Here is an 18,550-nt window from a genome sequence, read left to right as displayed (position 1 = left end):
CCATAGAGTATGGCTGCCTTATAAAAACTTGGGTTCTAAATCAGCTAGCTGAGTGAAAATTGAGTTTGGGAGGCACAGTGTAGGTGCCAGCTTTCCAGAGTCAACACCCACAGTCTGCCTTCCAGTGGGAACAAATTACTGCTTCTTTGCTTGAGTACCAGATGAAGTTCCTGACTTGCATGGAGGGCCATGTGAAAAAACTGTGCATATTCTTGACACTAAAATCACAGTAAGTGAGTGCAGCAAATTTAGGTCTCCCCTCACTAAAGAAGGGTGATCAGAACCTCAGTCCTCTTTAGACAGTGACAACGCTGAATTCACCGAACCCTGGGCTCTTGGAAAAGAAACTACAGTTAATAAATCTCCCCACCCATTTGTGTTCTAATCATAAAGGACCACTATGCTCTTGCATATTCTGAGAAAAGACCCATTTCTATTATTCCCATGACTTTCCTAAGGCCTGCTGACAAATCATTTTCCTTACTTTATAAAGCCCCAGACCCGCTTTAAAAAATGATTGAGTGCTATTTTATCTTTATAACAGTTTTTACATAGATTATTTTCTTTTTTCTAATTTACTGGTGGAAAAAATCAAACATTTAATTAAGTGACTTGCAGGAAATAAAGCCAGATTTATGCAGTCATTCCAATCTTACTTCAGATTTGATTAACTTCAAAGTTTATGTTTTACCCATTACTAAATATTGTTAAACATGACACTAATCTGCTTTGTGGTATATTCATTATAATTAGCTCACAATTTTGTGCTCAAACATACAATAAACTCCATCAATTTCTTACCATGTTATTTCACTTTTTGCTTGTTAGTTTCACACTGAGAACACTAAAGAGGTATGGATTTAAATTAGCTTAACATGTGGGTTTCTTTTGTCAGTGATCCTTGCATATTGAGTGGACTCCCTCCTTTTTATTTCAGGCAGTCCATAAAATTCTCCCTATTGCAAGAGCCCAAATCAAATCCTGGTTGTCTGGTGCATTTTGTCTTGGCACTTGTCTTTGGATTTGTCACTTCTCTTACCTATGTTCTCTTTGCCTCCTCCTCCAAGTATATGGAGTCAGAGTCACTCAGGTTACATGCACTTAGTACATGATGCTGAAGACATGCTGATGTCAGCTTCCTGCAGAATGGTGTGTGAGGACTGAAGTTTTACAAATGTAATCAGAATGTCAGTGCAGGAGAGGAACTCTGAGCCGAGAAGCTACAGAACTTTTGGAAAAGCAAGTAACTTCCCCCTCCTAATTTTTCTGCAGTGCTGGCCAGGTGCTAGAGATAGAAGGTCAACCAGGAGGTATCTAATTTCACCCCAAGTTTGGCATTACATTTCTGGGTGATCTCAAGCCAGACAGTTGACTTTCTCATTTATCAGATGAGGCTCAGATCCTCAGCTTAACCTCACAAGATTAATTAAGATGGAGGATTCCGAAAGCCTACTGCAAATAAAAAGCTCTATATAATTGGAAGGTGGTACTAAATCTAATTTTACTTCTACAAGGTTTCATCTCCATGTGTGTATAGTATGTAGCAGCTCAGTGATGTGTAATTGGCTCGGAGCAGAAAGAATGCTGGGTTGTCCCCACTGCTAAGGAAGTGATGTTCCTACCCCACAGTGATGTTTTCTTCTTATCAGTCAGCAGGACCAGGCATGGTGCTGCCCAGAGACAGCAGGGCAGGTGAGAGGTCATCTCTGATTGCTCAGTGCTATCATTCTATAAAGAATTCCAAAAAGTGAAGGGAGGAGAAGCACGACTGGAGTGCACATCCTCAAAGGGGGTATATTCTGAAGACACCTCCCCAAATGGCAACGGTCACTCCAGCCTGCAGGTCACCCCAGGCAGGTAGCTTCTCAGGTCACCTATTTCAGAATGAAGCTCCAGCTCAGTTCTCAGATTACCAGACAGAAGACGAGGTTGAACTCAGGTATCTGGACTGTCTGGGGTCTGCTCAAAATGCCCGTCTCAAGGCTGCAGGTTGCTTGGGATTAAATCAAAAGGTGGGAGAAGCATTTTGACAACAGTAAAAAAAAAAAAAAAAAAAAATGCACATTTTAGGACTCTTTAGAACTTAGAATGAAAAGGAATGTGAGCAAATGCAGCCAACTTTAAATTATTTGAGGCTGGTAATCTGCTTGGTTAGGACCTTTGGTCTCTCAGTCCAGTGGTCAGTACGTGGTATCTGAAAGGTCAAAGCTATAGGCTCCACTGAGAAGCCAGTAAGGCTGCTCGGTGCCAAAGCCAAAGTCTGAGCCCCCTCAACCTCGAAAGGCCCAGAGCCCCAGCCTGGCTCACTGTGGCACCACATTCAAGGTCATGGTTTTCACCAAAAGCTTTCCTCCAAAAAGAGTTCCTGGATTTCTCCAACCTTTCTCCTAGTCTTTGGTATCCTAAGACCCCTGGCCTTAAGATTTGACAGACACTTTCCACATACTATCATGATTTTAGCTATTTTTTTCATGGTCAACTGTCTCCCCAGGGCATCCATAAGCCACCAGAGGATAGGGGCTCTAGCAGTTTTCTGGATCTACTCATGACTAACCTGTTTCCAACACTCGGGGAGACTGGCTGCCAGGTGTGTCCACTCTGTGTATCTTCCAGGGCATGCTCCCTTCTCTCCTGGGCTCTGGGGACCCTGGTGCTAAGTCAGTCAGTCAGTTCAGTTCAGTCACTCAGTTGCGTCCGACCCTTTGCAACCCCACGAATCACAGCACGCCAGGCCTCCCTGTCCATCACAAACTCCCGGAGTTTACTCAAACTCATGCCCATTGAATCAGTGATGCAATCCAGCCATCTCATCCTCTGTCGTCCCCTTCTCCTCCTGCCCCCAATCCCTCCCAGCATCAGGGTCTTTTCCAATGAGTCAACTCTTCACATGAGGTAGCCACCCGCTAATCTCAGGGCAGGGCGGGTACAGCTGGGTTCTGTGCCTTCTTGGTGTGGTGGGGAGGTAGCTTCCAGGTGACCCCGTTTGTGTTCAGACAGGATGGTGCTAGGGAAACCACCAGAGAAGCACTGTCTACCTTTCCCCAGGCCCCTCCAGAGGCTTCCTGTTTGGGGTGGCATCTTTATTAAAATCCTCCTCAGGTTTGACCCTAATTATCTGCTTCCAAATCACCTTGTCATGGATGGAGCTGGTGAGAGGGCAAGTCTTCACATGCCATGGGAGGGTACCTGGCATGGCAGCCAACCCCTAGATGGGTCAGAGCTGGGGAGGAAGAGCAGGCATTGGGCCTAATGACACCAGGCACTTCCTAGGGCTGGCCACCATTGTCTGGGGAGCGGGTGAGGAGATAGGGGAGGGGTTGCCATGAAGGTCAGCCCAGGGCATGTGGTGGAAAGCCTCAGGGCAGAGTCAGTGCCTCAGAAGGTGTCTCTGGTTTCAGGGTTAGCCAGGCACTTCACAACCCCTCCTATTTGGATATAGGCTTATGCTTTCTGAAGAATTTCCATGCTCTAACTGCATTAGATTCTCAAAATGCTTGATGAGGCGGCTAGGGCAGGAATTATCATTCCCATTTGAAAGATGAGGAATCTGAGGGTCAAAAACATTTTATGACTTGGTCAAGGTCACATGCGGGCATTAGTGGTTAAGTCCAGCCTGGATTCTCAACTCTTAGGACTGTGCTTTGCCCACCCCACTGTGTGACCTAACAACCATGATGATTGTGAGGAAGCCACTGCTGACCCAATACTTACTGTGGTCTGGGCACTGGGCTAAATGCCTCAGCGGTATAATTTCATTTAACCATCTCAGTGACCCTTTGATAAAGGTAGCAATACCCTTATCAGCTATAATTTGCCTACAGTAAGACCAGGAATCATTAGGCATTTCACATGGAGTGGTGATGCTGCATAGTTGACACAAGTGTAGAATGAGAAGGAACAGTGTCTGGGTCCCACTACAGAACAGAAACCAGAGTTATCCATTGTGAGTTTTGCCAATGGATTGCCTTTCATGAAAGTTGTGTGGGTGTTCTGTTCATCATAAAGTGAATGTTCATCTTGGGCTGGGTCCTTGACTACTACACTAGGCTGTCAACCCTTTGACTCTGACATCAATTCACAGAGGGCCTAGAACCAACCATTCTGATGATAAAGAGTGAATGAGGAAGGTGGTGGAAAAACAGGTTTCAACTGAGAGGCCTTGCTTTCAATTTCTCCTTGAAGGTTAAACTCCTAATGTTTCTGCTAAAAGAACTTACTTGTAGAGGCAGTCTGAAATCTGTACTCTTGAGATCTTTTAGAAGATAGAGGTTTCAGTGAGACTTTACCTATTACCATCCTCACTCTGCGAACCTCCTCAGGCCTCTCTGAGTCTTTTTATTTTTTATTTTTCTCCCTGAATCTTATCTGGTTTGTAAAAAACTCTCAACCAATCTTCTCTGGCCCTCTGGCTTCTGATCTACATTCCTGTTGCCTGTCTTCTTTCTGGGACAGGTCTGATGATGACCCTCCCTCCACTGGGAAACCTTCAGTGGATCCACAGATCCTATAGAATAAAGGCCATTTTCCTTGGTCCTTTTTCTTAATCATGTTCATTACTAAGAGCACTAAGAAATCCTCTGTTCTGGCCATACTATCTTCCTTTCTCAAAAAGGCCAAGAATGTTCTCATCCCCCAGGCTTTGCTCATGTTGGAGTATTACAAGTTCTTATTTATTTATTTATTCATTCAGCAAACCATTACTAAGAGACTGACATGTGTGCCAGAGTCTGGGGGTACCCAGATCAGAAACAAAGCCTCTGCCTTAAAGGATTCAGAGCCCAGGGATACTGGTTCTCCTCCCCTGCGCCACACCCACCCCAATCCTTCCTGCTGTTTTTGGGAATGCCCCCCACTGCATACCATCAAAGGAAATCCTGCAGACTCTCTGCAACTCAATTCATCCACCAGGTGCCCTAAGAAACCTTCCCTGAGTCCTGATGTTACCATCTTGTGTACCTATTTATTCTGCTTAACTAGCTGTTTACTTAACTAGCTGTCACTCTCTCGAGAACACAAAGGCCTTTTAGGAGAGCCACCAGGGTCTCAGTAATTCTTCATCCTCACATCACTTTGTGTCTAGCAGGTGCTCACACAGTGCCCACTGGAAGGAAATGAAATCCGGCTGTGCTAACTCCTACTCACCATGGACAATGCTTAAAGGGGACTAGTACTTCCTTCTTACCTCACATGTTTCAGAACCCTTGAGACCATTTTTATTAAGTATCTGTGACAGACTATGTCTTAAATCTGAATCATTCCACACTAGATATCTCTCAGTCTGGGCAGACTGACCTGGAGAAAACTCAGGGCAAAGAAAACACATTATGATGAACAAAATATCTAAGCAATTTCCATAAAAGGCAACCTACTGGTGAGGCTCACAGTGAACATCTCGGATCTCCACTAAAACGAGGCTCAGATGCTCTCCTCTTCCAGCTCAACCTTGTGTGCCTGCTATGCAGAATCCGTGATACATTAGAAATGGCAGCTAATTTTTGGTTTTACTGTAGGAAATTAAAGCTGTATAGCTAAACTCTGCCTTTATCAATGGTGCTCCTTTATTCTGATTACTAAAAAGTGAAAACAGGGCTTTTCTGGTGGATCAGTGGTAAAGAATCCTCCCATAAATGCAGGAGACACAGGTTAAATCCCTGACTGGGGAGGATCCCACATGCCATGAAGCAACTAAGCTTATGTGCCACAACTATTTAGCCTGTGCTCTAGAGCCCAGGAACTGCAACTACTGAAGCCCACGTGCCCTAGAACCTGTGCTCTGCGATGAGGAAGCCATCACAATGAGGGGGCACGCATCACAACTAGAGAGAGCCCCTGCTCCCTGCAACTAGGGAAAAGCCTGTGCAGCCACCAAGATCCAGGACAGCCAAAATAAATACATAATTAAAAAATAAAACACAGTACTACCTTAAGAAAAGTAAAAACAATAATACAAGTCAACAAGCATTGCTTGGTCCTAGCTTCGTGATGGTTCTGGACTGGAATGAGATGGGATGCTCAGTGAGGGCCTGGCCAGCTTCTGGGAATGGCCTGTTATTCTCAATTCACTGTTCTCTCCTCATCACCACTACTTCCTTATGGACAAATCAGTATGCCTTTTACCTTTCCTTTTTTCCCTCCTCCCTGGAATTCATCCTGGTTTTCCAGAGCCTTCACCTAGCACTGCTAGATGACCCCAACACATGAGAATGAACTCAGGCCTCAGCCCTGGCAGTGGGAGAAGGTAGCCCCCTCCTTCATGGTCTTACCTCGGGAGCGATGTAGTCGGGTGTCCCGCAGAAAGTGGTGGTTGTGACACCGTTCAGAATCCCTTCCTTACACATCCCAAAGTCAGCCAGCTTGCAATGACCTTCTGCATCCAGAAGGATGTTGTCCAGTTTCAAATCCCTATAAGACAGGGCAGAACCACATGATTAATGCTTCACTTATCCCAATATAACCTTTCTAGTTGGAGAGATATGCACATCTCAGGGAAATCTGCTACAGAAAGGAAGTCTTCAAGGAGGCTTTACCTGCCAACAACCGACCACAGTCCAGGGCTCTCACCCACATGGCCACCCCCCACCCCCAAAGATACCCCCCATTCACTCCAACATGAGGGAGGAATTTCTGTAACCTCAGGAATGTCTAAACCCTGCTTTGGTTTAAAAAAGTCAGCAGCTATTCATTGAAGCCCTACTATATGTGGAAATTTGTATTATTCAGATCATGAGTTAATCATAGGAATCAGCTGGAAGGACAAGACTGACATACTGGAACCAGGGAAGCAGATAAAACACATAAGAACCAAGTGCTGCTTTACAAGGCACTATGTGAGCTATTGTTTTCAGTAGGGAGATCATTGATGGCTGGTGTAGGTAGGGAGGGCTTCCAGGAAACCGACTCTCAAGAGAAAGGATAGAACATGAAGAGAAAAGTGGGAGGGAGGGGAGGGCCAACATGATAGATGCAAAAGGCAATGAAGAGACCAGAGAACTGGGTCCCCAGGATATAGTGAGGCAGGACAGGCATGTTGAAAACAACCATGAAGAGCCTAGAACACCAGGAAGAAGGAAGCGGAGATTCATGCTGAGGGGCTGAGGATAACTGAAGCCCAGCCTGCACAAGCAGGAAGCATTTGCAAGATCAGTCTCCTGGGGGCAGGCAGGCCGAGTGGGGGAAGGGTCTGAGTCCAGGAAAGAAGGCACAGTAGCTGCAATTCCCAGGACCCATAAAGCTGGGTGGTTCTCAGGCCTCAGCTGGTGCGGCTCCCACACGGCCAGTTCTACAGTTTGGGGTTCCACGTAAGATCTCACACATAATCTAGGATTCCGGGTGATAAATCCCCTACCAGGCAAGTCTGCAAATCCTAGACCCGTCTCATAGAAAGATCCAGATGGAGGTCCTCAGCCTGGGTCTCTCTCAGCAGTCACTCTGGGGTGGGGGTGGGGGGTCTTGCAGAGACAGCTGATTCCCCAGCACACAGGGCAAGAGGGACCTTTCTCACAGGCCTGCTGGCGTCTGGACTTGAACTCCAGCCACCGTCAGGAATCCAGGCCTGAGTGCAAAGGTGCAGCAGGAAGCACTCTGAGGCTGGCCTGTCCTGCACCCGTGGCCCCATTTCCTCGTACAGCTGGGACTTCTTGAGAAAAAAAGAAAGCACAGAAAATGTGCTGCCCTAAGCAAATGCCTGGGAACTACAGAAAGAAGAGTATATCCGAGCAGCCGAGCCCCTGGGACCAGGGCTCACCAAGTCCGCTCCCTGGCCACTGTGTGTGGTCAAGGCTGCGTTCTAGCTGGCGCGATGGGGGTGGGAAACAGCGAGAGGAACACAACTTGGGCTCAGGTAGCCTGGGTGACAATCACTACAGGGGTTAGGTCCTGTGCAGGTCTGTAATCTCGTGTGCTGGTGGGAAGGACTACTGTGCGGAGTGTGTCAAAGTAGCCCATCTTTAACACCTTTACACATGAGGCAACACAGAGGGAGCTGGGAGTCCTGCAAACGTGTGAGTGGCTGAGGCTGACTCATGGCCTCACCGAGTTAGGGCCCCTACTTGCTCTCTAGACTGGAGCTGCCTTTCCAAGACCCACCCCTGCCCACCATGATCACCATGGCAACACTCAGGCTACTAAAAACTACAGCCTGCGGGAAGCGCACCTGATCATCGACAAACCATAGTCGTATTCTGAACAACCGACAGTTAGGAAGAGCACTCTCTGCATGACAGTGACAGAAACGAGCCAAGGGAAGACGGAAGAGGTAAGTGATTTCTATAAGGTGACAGGGTGCTGATGGAACTGGAACCTGAACCTGGGGATCACTGCCTCTGGGTATGACACTCCCCCACCTTCCGGCCTTCTCAGTGACAGATTTTCAATGCCAGGCACCAACGCCAAATTTACAAGGAGCCCTGCATGCTATTGCTCAAAGCACTCTCTTTGAAAATGTTTGTTATGTCACAGGAAAGACTCGTTTGCTTCTGTGTGAATGGAATAAATTCAGTAGATTCTGAGCCAGCCTGAACCTTGCCCTCATTCTGAAAGTTGCGACTCAGCATTTCCGGTCCATCAAGCTCAGCCTTTCCTTCTGCTTGGGGCTCCTACTCAGAGTAAGAGAAGGTAAACCTTCAGTTCCCCACTGTCTCCCATTCTTCTCTGCCCACCCTCGCCCTGGCCCAGGTGCACACCATCCCTGGGCTCTCTGCTCCTCTGCTTCTGGGAGAGAGAAGCCACTCCTGATGAAGGCCAGGGTGGCCACCAGGGCGAAGCACATTTTGCTGGCAGCTGGCCCTCTGCTGTGGCAAAGGGCGGCCCCAGGCCAAAGCATTTCCTCCTGCTGTCTTCTCACTGGTGCCTGACATATTCCTCAGATTCCCCCTCCACCGTCTACATTTATCTAAACTTCAACTCCCCACACGAAACCAAGTCCCAGGGAAGACTTCATGATTTATGTTCCTTTCCTTTGTAACAGGAAAGATTAGCATAGCTTGAAAGACCCCTGGGTGCCTGAAAGGCCCTTAGTGAAACTCTATTTCTCTGGGGGGTCTTCTAGTCTCATTAAAAAGAGAAATACCACAGGGACCAAACATGTCCTGTCTCAGGCTCTCAGTGAGTCCCCAGGTGGGGTGTCAGGGGATGGCAGTGCTCAGAAAAGCCCAGGGCCAGGGTTGCTCAGGTGGAGAAAGACAGAGGAGGGAAGGGGATGAAGGCTGCCGGGGGAAGGGGGTAGCCTTGAAATTCTGCTTGTTGCGCAGCCGGTTGAAGACTGTGGTCCCCTCATGATCTCGCTCCTTCTCCAACCAGCATCGCTGTTCCAGAATCCCTGCCTTTCTACTTGCTCTTCCTGCCTCAGGATTTCTCTCCTTTGGGCTTCTAGCACTGCCTCTTTCTAGGGATCCCTAAGCTTCCCCGAGTAGCGGGGTGAGAAACAGTCCTTTCCCAGCCCTGCCTTCCCTGCAGTCCAGCTTGCATGGCAGAGTGACTGGGCTTTTCCTTTTGAGAGAAATTTCCCCTGGCCCTTAGGTACTTGCCAAACTTGTGGACTGACAGCTTTGCAAAGAGGGGCTCCGGCCTAGACATCAATCCTCTATTCAATCCCCAAATACAAGGTCAGGGCACTGTTGAGGACTGGAACATTGTTTATGGAGTTGTTGTTCAGTTGCTAAGTTATGTCTAACTCTTTGCCACCCTAGGTACTGCAGCGTGCCAGGCCTCCCTCTTTTTCACTATCTCCCAGAGTTTGCCCAAGTTCATGTCCATTGAATTGGTGATGCCATCCAACCATCTCATCCTTTGTCACCCTCTTCTTCTGCCTTTAATCTTTCCCAGCATCAGGGTCTTTACCAATGAGTCAGCTCTTTGCATCATGTGACCAAAGTACTGGAGCTTCAGCATCAGTCCTTCCAAAGAGTATTCAGGGTTGATTTCTTTTAGGATTGACTGGTTTGATCTCCTTGCAGTCTAAAGGACTCTCAAGAGTCTTTTCCAACACCACAGTTCGAAATCATTGATCCTTTGGTTTAAGGAGTAGGTTTTTCTTCTTTTTTTTTAATAATGGAAACAAATACAGCAACATCCCTTCCCTTATATATAAGCCAATGTGACAGGCCTTTATTAAGCTGATCTATTAATAGTTTCACTCAATTTTTTTCAATAGGTAATACATTCATGTGTTCATAAAACTCAAAGTGTAAAGGGCATACAGGAAATATTCTCCCCTCTGCCTCTGTCCCTTCCCCGCTATAGGCAATTGCTTTTAACTTATTCCTTGTGCATCCTCTTGATCACACTTTAGACATAAATAAGAAAATGTGAATACACATTCATTTCCCCCCTTTAACTAACTGGGAACTTGTTATATGCACTCATTTGGACCTTGTATCTTTTACTTATTTACTGGATATATTGGAAATCTTTCTGTCTTGGTACATGAAGAGCCTCCAAATCCTTTTCTATGGTTGCATAATACTCCATCATATTTTTGGGGGGCCTGTTTAAGATGCTTCTAATATTGCGCTACTATAAACAGTGCTGCTGTGACTTAGCTTGTACATATGAAATCTTTACATATATGAAGGTAATTGTGCATATATCCTAGAAATTAGAGTCTAATAGTACAAAAATGTTGATTTTGATGAATGTTGTCAAACTGCTCTCCTTGGAGGTTGAACAATTTATACTTCCAGAAGCAAAGGTGATAGTTCCTGCTTGCTACCCTGGTGTGTTATCAGGTTTCTGGTAGTCTGATAGGTAAAAACAGTACTTCAGTATATATCCTTAGCTTTCTCTGTAAGTTTGAGCTATTTTCCTATATTTAAAAGTGATCTGTATTTTTTTTTCTCCGTGAATTGTCAGTTACCCATTTTCCTTTGGTGGTGTTTGTTTTTTGTTGATTGTCAGGAGTTCTTTCTATATTAGGAAACAGCCTTTGTGTGGGCTAAGAATTGCAAATGCTTGTCCCAGTTTACTCTTTGACTTTGACATTGCTTATGCCAGCTCTTGCCAGGCCAATATTATTTTTGATGTAAGTGAACTGATGTTTAATTTTATAGGTTTTAGAGTTTATGTTTTCATTTGAAAAGCTTTGCTCTACCTATTTCAAAGTTATAAAAGCATTCTCCCAAGGTTTTTCACTAGTACTTTTATGCTTTCATTATATAAAGATAAGTCCGTGATATGCATGGAGTTTATCTTGATAAAACGTAGGAAGTATAGATCCAACTTTGTTTTCAGACTTCTAGTAAAGTGTCCCAATCCCATACGTTAAATAGTTCATCTTTTCCTCACTGATTGAAAAACTACCTTTATTAAATACTGGTATTAAATGTCCATCTATATTTGGATTTATTCCTTTACTCTTCACTCTATAACGTTGATCTGTACCACACTTTTTAAATTATTGTAGGTCTAAAATATATTTTAATTGACAGTAGGGCTGGTCCCCTCCTTCTCCTTTTTCAAAAGTTCCTGGCTACTCTTGCTTATTTATTTTTCCATTTGAACTTTAGAATCATCTGTCTAGTTAAAAAAAAAAATTCTTAGTGATGTTTTTATTGGAAACATGTTTAAAGTTATAAATTAACTCAGGGAGAATTGATCTTTCTATGATGTTGAGTCTTCCAATTCAATAACATTGTTTGTCTTTCCATTTGTTCAAGTCTCGTCTGTGTCCTGTCGGAGCATTTTAAAGTTCTCTCTTGTAGATCTTTTACCTTTTTGTTACATTTCATGGCAGCCTGCCCGTGGTCCCAATATTCACTCTCACTTTCTGCCACAGTGAGAGAATGTTGATTTCTTTTAAGCCAAGCACACAGTGATGCAGCTACAAACTAGGATTTATAGCCTTCTTTAGAGCTGGGCATGGTTATGTGACTAGGTTCTAGCCAATCAGATGTGTGAAAGTCTCCTTGAAAGGAAGAGCCTTACTCTTCTTTTTCATTTCTTCCTCTAGACTATTACTTGAATGCGGATGTAATGTCTGGCAGCCACCTTCAATCCTGAAGATAAGGACCCTGCCCCTCCTTGCAGGGCCTCTGGTGGACAACTGTTTCTCAAATTTAAGTCTTAAACAGTGATCAAAAGCTCCAAGATGGCCTGACCCATATCATGAAGCCAAAGAGGGATTTGGAAGCCATGATCTGGCTACCAGGAAAGGGTGCATCTGCTTATGGTATTCTCTGCCATTTCATCCTGGGAGACAAGAACCCTGACCACAACAACCCTGCTGACATCTGGCATCAACAACCACCTTTTTAAATGTATGAAGAAATGAATGCTTAGAAAAGGCGAGTTACTTGCCCAAGGCCACAGGTTGGTGAGAAGCAATGCTATGCTAACTCCACACAGCTGCCTGTGACCACCTTATGCCAAATATGAGACCCACCTGTGAGCTGGAAATCTATCTGCTGCTTGGGCCCAGATCCCTTGGGCTAGGAAAAGAAGGCTTTGTGGTGAGAAGGGGACTACAGAGGCTGAGAGGTCACAGTGGCTGACAGGGATGGGCTGATTTAGAGGCAGGATGGTATGACCAAGGCTCCCTTGGGGAAGGAGCATAGCTCTCTTCCAGAAATTCCAAAGACAGCAAGAAAGGAAATTCCCTAAACAAGATACCTTAAAAAAATTCTATAAAACCTATGGGGATGGCAGGGAGGCCTAGCAGTTGGTTTTAAGGAGGGGAAAAAAACTAACTTTTCTTCTCTGATCAACTATACTAGTTTATTGTGTTGAAAAAAGGGAAAGGAACCTTTGAGTGAAAGCAAAGGTCCCTACAATGAGTTTGCTGTGAGCTGGGGAAGAAATGCTCTTGTGCTGAGGAGAAGTGAGGTCTTCCTACCACATCTGTTAGAGATGGGGCTAGATTAACAGTAGGTCGAATTATAGTTCTACTTTTAACAAAAGTATACTTTTAGCATGACATGGAATCAACTGTTGATATTTCTAGAAATGTATCCATGACAGTTTGAAATACATAATTTGGCTTCTTAGAATTGTATACCCCTACCCACCTTCCCCAAGGCTATTTATGCACCTAGTGACCAAAGAAACTGTGGATGCCTCTGTGTTGTGACCTGAGATGCCAGGGAGGTACCCCCACTTGTCTCTTCCTGACAGACAGTGAGACAGTTCTGTATCTAAATCCTAACTAGGCTACTTTTTAGTTGGATGGTGTTGGACTAGTCCAAAATATCTTTGGGACTCAGTGCTTTTATCTGTAAAATAAGCAGAACACTGTCATGGCTGAATGATGTAACCAATGTGAAAGCTCAGGCACAATGCCTGAGACACTGTAGTTACCCCAGTACTCTATGGGGATCTCTAACAGTCATTGCTTAAAACCCACTTGCCATGTGAGGGCAAGTCACTAGAATTTTTAAAAAATACTTACTACCTCCTATTGTGTAGAGGAGCCTGATGGGCTGCAGTCCATGGGGTCGCAAAAAGTCGGACAAAGCAACTAACATGCACATCCTACTGTGTATAAGCCACAGAGAGAGACACTGTGGGATGACAAATAGGAAGCCTATGCAACTGTAACACATGAGAGAAAGCAACAATTGACACTTAAAGGGGACAGAGACTGAAATTTTCAGTCTAGCCCAGTGAGAAAAATCACAGATTCCTTTCCCCTGGGCCTGAGGAATGACTCCTGATGGGAACACCTACAGCCCCAGGGGAGAAGACAATGGGAAGAAGGTAGGGACCAAGGGGGGCGGTGTGGGGTGGGGCAGCACAGGTGTTTCTAGTCAGGACTGACATGACAGCTTCCAGACCCTTAGTTAGCAAAATGCTCAGGCCCCGGGATCTCCACAGCTGGGAGTGGGGCCCACGGGGTGGCTGTGGTTCACAGCTGTAACCTGTTCCTAAGCTCTGGGCTTCCACATCCTTACGGCTATCACATGCCTTATCTTTCTTACTCACCACAACAGCCCTGGGCAGTGGGTAGCACCACCCCCAATTTATAGATAAAGAACCTGGGGAGCACAAGGCTTAGTGACGTGAGTTGGGGTTGGCACTTCAGAAGTTGGGTACAGCCCTCCTTTCCTCCCACAGCACCATCTCGACTGAAAATTTCATTCTTTGCCATTTGTAAAATTATAGTGCCCCAGTGTGATGGTTAGATTTCCCAGGAATAAACGCCAAGAAACTCTTCTGTAAACCACAGAGCATTTAGCAAAGGGTTGGCACCCATGAGACTCAGAAAAAAAAAGAAAAAAATTTTTTTTTTTCTTGACTTGAAAACGTGTCCTAAAGGAAGAGACCGATATGTGCCTGTCTCCTTCACCCTGGTTCCATTTATTTTAGTACCCTCACTTCCTGGTATGCGTACCCCACCAGCAGGCTAATTCCACAAAGCTCAGGCCTGAGTGCCACAGAAACTGACAGTAAATTCTTCCATTTATGTGAAGATAAGAGATGCAAAAGATTACTTCTTGGGATGCCAAGTATTTGGATCACCAGAGAACAGGCCCTCAGGGGGAGGTTATGAAGAAACTCTGCTTGTTTTTGGGCAAGTAGTGGAGACTTGCAAATGACTGTGGTTAATCAGATGGGAATCCAGGCTCTTCTGGCAGATGACGTCAAACACTTTCACAAACTTAATAATAAGCTCAACAAAAAGACCATTTGCCCCGTCAATGCAGACTCCCCTAAAGCTGGCAGCAAATGTTGGTGACCAGCTGTCATCCTTTCTCCTGGCTTTCTCTGCTGCAGCCACCTCCCATTTCTCCCAGAGAGGCCATGTCACTCAAGTATGACCCTATGCCAGACGGGATGGCACAGGAGAAGCCTAGGAGACTGCACCTCCTGCCTCTCTATCAAATAGAAAAGAATAATTTGCTCTCAGAACCAAGGTAAATGATTTTAAAAAAAACCTCCACTCCCTGAGAGTTAATGATAATATTTCACTCTGGGCCAGTCTGCAGAGAAATCTTTCTCCAAGTCTTTTCATAGGAAAAAGTTCATTCATTTAGGAACCAAGTCAAAACCAACTTTTTTTTTTTCAGATGCTTCTATATTCTCGGGCTCAACGGTACATCTTTTACACATATTATCTCATTTAATCTAACAAATAGTCTACAAATCTTGTCAGATTATTATTCTCTTCTTCTTAAAGAGGAGGAAGAAGGGCCTCAGATGTCACTGACCTGGTCCAGAACACAGAGGTGGAGAGTGACAGAGTTGGTGCTGCCTGACATCAACTCCCATGTTCTTAATCATTTTGCTGTGTCATCTGGGGAGGAAAAAAAATGCTGTACCATGCTTTTGCCCTTTTTGTGGGATTGAAAACACAATTTTTGCTTTTGGGGTGGTGGTTGCTCTTGACTCATGGCAACATGGTTATAAGATGTAACTGATAAGCTACACACTGCAGTTTGGACCAAATAGAAGACCCCCTTCTGAAGACAGTGGACTTGAAGCTACTATACTGACAACTAGAAACCTGAGGTGTGAAAGAGCATCCCTGTTCATAGCCAAAATAAACAGCCTGGGGTTGTACCTGGGCATTAAGACTTGAAATCACTGTAGAATCACTTGTCTGATCGCATGATTCTCCAATTACTTTTTTTTTTTCTCACCCACAGTAATGAAAGCAAATTCTTATCCTTAATACTCATGGATAATATCCTGACCTCCACTGATGGGAAATAGGCCTTGACTTGTGTCCTCAGCAAGGAGGATGGGCTGCCCTGACCTGACACTTAACACCTAGTCCTCTCATTCCTCTCCAGGTCATCAATCAACTTGGCTTTGAAATGGCTATCTGGGGTTCAGTGTACAGACTAGGACCAAGGACAATGGTGACCTCAAGCAAGCTGCTTTTCTCAGCTTTACTGTCCTCAACTATGAGGTGCAATGACTGGACACATTAATTCCCCAGGACTCTTGCTCTAACATTCTGGGAAGCTAAGGCAGCTGGACACATGAATCTTGAACTTGCAATCCTGGCTGTTGGACACCAAATGTTTCCCTTTCTACTCCTGAGCAAACCTTTGCCAGCAGACATTTTGATACAAAATGTAAATCTGACCACTATCTCCTACTACTTGCGTTCTTCAAGGGCACCCCATGAACTCGCTTTCTGTTTTTTTATATTGTAGTGGGTTTTGTCATACATTGACATGAATCAGCCATGGATTTACATGTATTCCCCATCCCGATGCCCCCTCCCACCTCCCTCTCCACCCGATCCCTCTGGGTCTTCCCAGTGCACCAGGCCTGAGCACTTGTCTCATGCATCCAACCTGGGCTGGTGATCTGTTTCACCATAGATAGTATACATGTTTCGATGCTGTTCTCTCAAAACAACCCACCCTCGCCTTCTCCCACAGAGTCCAAAAGTCTGTTCTGTACATCCGCGTCTCTTTTTCTGTTTTGCATATAGGGTTATCGCTTTCTAACATGGTGTGCGAGACGCTGTGTGGTCTCCACCAGCCTGGCATTTTAGCCTCATCCCTCAACATACTCCCCTCAAAATCCAAATGTGGGGCCTGTGGGTGGTTTCCTAGATGTGTGAGACTACCTCCTGCCTTAATGTCTTGGCACAGGCCCCACTGGGAGTATCTGTCTTCCACAATGCCCCACTCCATGGGGGCAGGGCCTGGGAATCCCTCCAGTGCCTGAAGCACCCTAGCTTCCCAATACCCATTGGTCAGAGGAATGAAGAAAGGAATGAATAGAGAAGTGAATTTTGTGGATCATGGCTCCTCCAGTCAGATGATCCTATTTTCAGATAACATATGAAACAACTAAGATACATTGTTCTTTAAAAAAATACTAAAACTAAGGCCAAAACCCACAGAGGCAGCTGAATCTAATGTTCTCTTGCACCTTCCAGTCCATTCTCTGGTTTCACGCAGGAAGAACCCTTTGTTGACACCAGCAACTTCCATGGCAGTCAGAATGGCACCTAACAGCCTTACTCTGGCCTTGGGGCTGGCCCTTCCCTGTCTCATTTGGTGCCCGTCTCCCCTCTGTCCAGCCACAGGGTTTGTGTGACAGCTCCTCAAGCTCACTGAGCACTTTCCTGCCTTGATGCCTTTCCCACGTGGCTGTTCCCTCTCCCTAGAGAACAGGTTCCTTGGCATTCTGGTCTCCATCCCCTTTTCTCAAAGATGCCTTTCTTGGCCACCCTGTCTAAAGCAGCCCATCACCTCTTGCCCCTCCCTTTCCTTTATTTTCAGTCACCCTGCTAGTTTCCTAAGCAGCAATGATTACAACTTGCAATTACTTTGCTTGTTTACATCCTTGAGTTTACAGTTTCCCTCACATGAGCTCCATAAGAACTATGTCTTTGTGTCTGCATCTTGGTCCCTAGAGCCTTGCAAAATGCCTGGCCTTCAGTGTTTGTTGAGTTTGCCCATATAATGGGCAGGATCCATATTAAGCCCATTCTAAGGACAGTCTGCTTAGTGGCATGACAACAACTCCTAATATATCCATTGACTGCTTGGCCCTACTACATAATGCTCCAGACTATGTACTGAGATGCTACTCAGGGTCTGCTTTAGAGCTAGGCCCTGAGGATACTGAGAGAGGACATAGTCCCTCTCCTCACGGAAAGCTGTCTTTAAGACATAAGTGGACATGAGTCCAGAATACTTGGGATGGTAAGTTCTATACCAGAGGGACAAACAGGATACCATCACTGTCCTTAGAAGGCAAGGGTTGCTGGTCTCATCTTTTTTGGGCCCAGCTATTTGCAGCTCAGAACCCAGCCAGCACTCTGCCATCATAGAAAGGGCCACTCCAGCTAAAGGACCAAGAGTAACCTTTCTGGGGGCGTTCCTGGAGTCTGGCAGAAGTGGACTATGGAACCCTATTCAGGGCCCAGAATTCCCGGACAGGAAGGCCAGAAAACCACTCTTCAAACTCTTTTGTCAGGACGAGAAATTGCCATATTGTGAGTGAATGGCTTCCATGTCCAGCTACGCAAGGAGCCACGTGCTCAGAGAGTGATCAGTCCCTCACAGGTCAGCCCAACCCAGATAAAGAGCTGAGAAAACGCAAATGCAACTCCAACAAGTTGAGGAGGATGTAGGGCAAGCACGTCTTCCTGCAAAGTGGGGGTCACCCAAGTTACTTGGAGGATGTCAGAGGCCTCCGGCAAGGCCAGGGAGCTGGAAACGGACTGACCTCTGAAGGGACAGAAAACAGATTTTATTATTCTTAAAAAAAGAAGTTGTACATTTATATTTGTTTAATTTGGCCACAGTAGGTATTTGCTTTGAGACCGAGTGGTGCTTTTCAGCTGATCAGAGGTGTAGGTGTATGTGCATGTGTAGGCATACATGCTGCTAGGGACGGGTACATGCTGTGTTCATGCCACACGTGTGTTTGTGGGCTTGGGCTAAGGGGGATGCACAGGTCCATGAGGACGAGGCAGGTCAAAAACTTCCTCTCTTTTATCAGGGAGGACATAATCTTGCAGAGTTTATGAAACAAAGACAATTAGAACTGGGAGTGCTGGAGCACTCCCAGTGAAGAGTGCTTCACTTGATAAATATTTATGAGGCACCTACTATATATATATATATACTGGGGAGGTCCAGGTTGTGGA

General features: G+C 45.5%; 1 protein-coding gene across 3 annotated transcripts in view; it reads right to left on the bottom strand.

Moving 5' to 3' along the window:
- Positions 1 to 18,550, bottom strand: part of PRKCE (protein kinase C epsilon) — a 535,293-nt gene that overhangs the window by 31,364 nt on the left and 485,379 nt on the right. For all 3 annotated transcript variants that reach the window (XM_043468474.1, XM_043468473.1, XM_043468475.1), the window contains exon 13: positions 6,264 to 6,402. In XM_043468474.1, coding sequence (XP_043324409.1) covers positions 6,264 to 6,402 — 139 coding nt within the window. The remainder of the gene's footprint in view (positions 1 to 6,263; positions 6,403 to 18,550) is intronic.

The sequence above is a fragment of the Cervus canadensis genome, chromosome 5 (assembly GCF_019320065.1).
Source record: "Cervus canadensis isolate Bull #8, Minnesota chromosome 5, ASM1932006v1, whole genome shotgun sequence".
In the NCBI taxonomy this organism is placed as follows: domain Eukaryota; kingdom Metazoa; phylum Chordata; class Mammalia; order Artiodactyla; family Cervidae; genus Cervus; species Cervus canadensis.
Note: the sequence above shows the minus strand (reverse complement) of the source record. Positions and strands in the feature narration are given on the sequence as shown.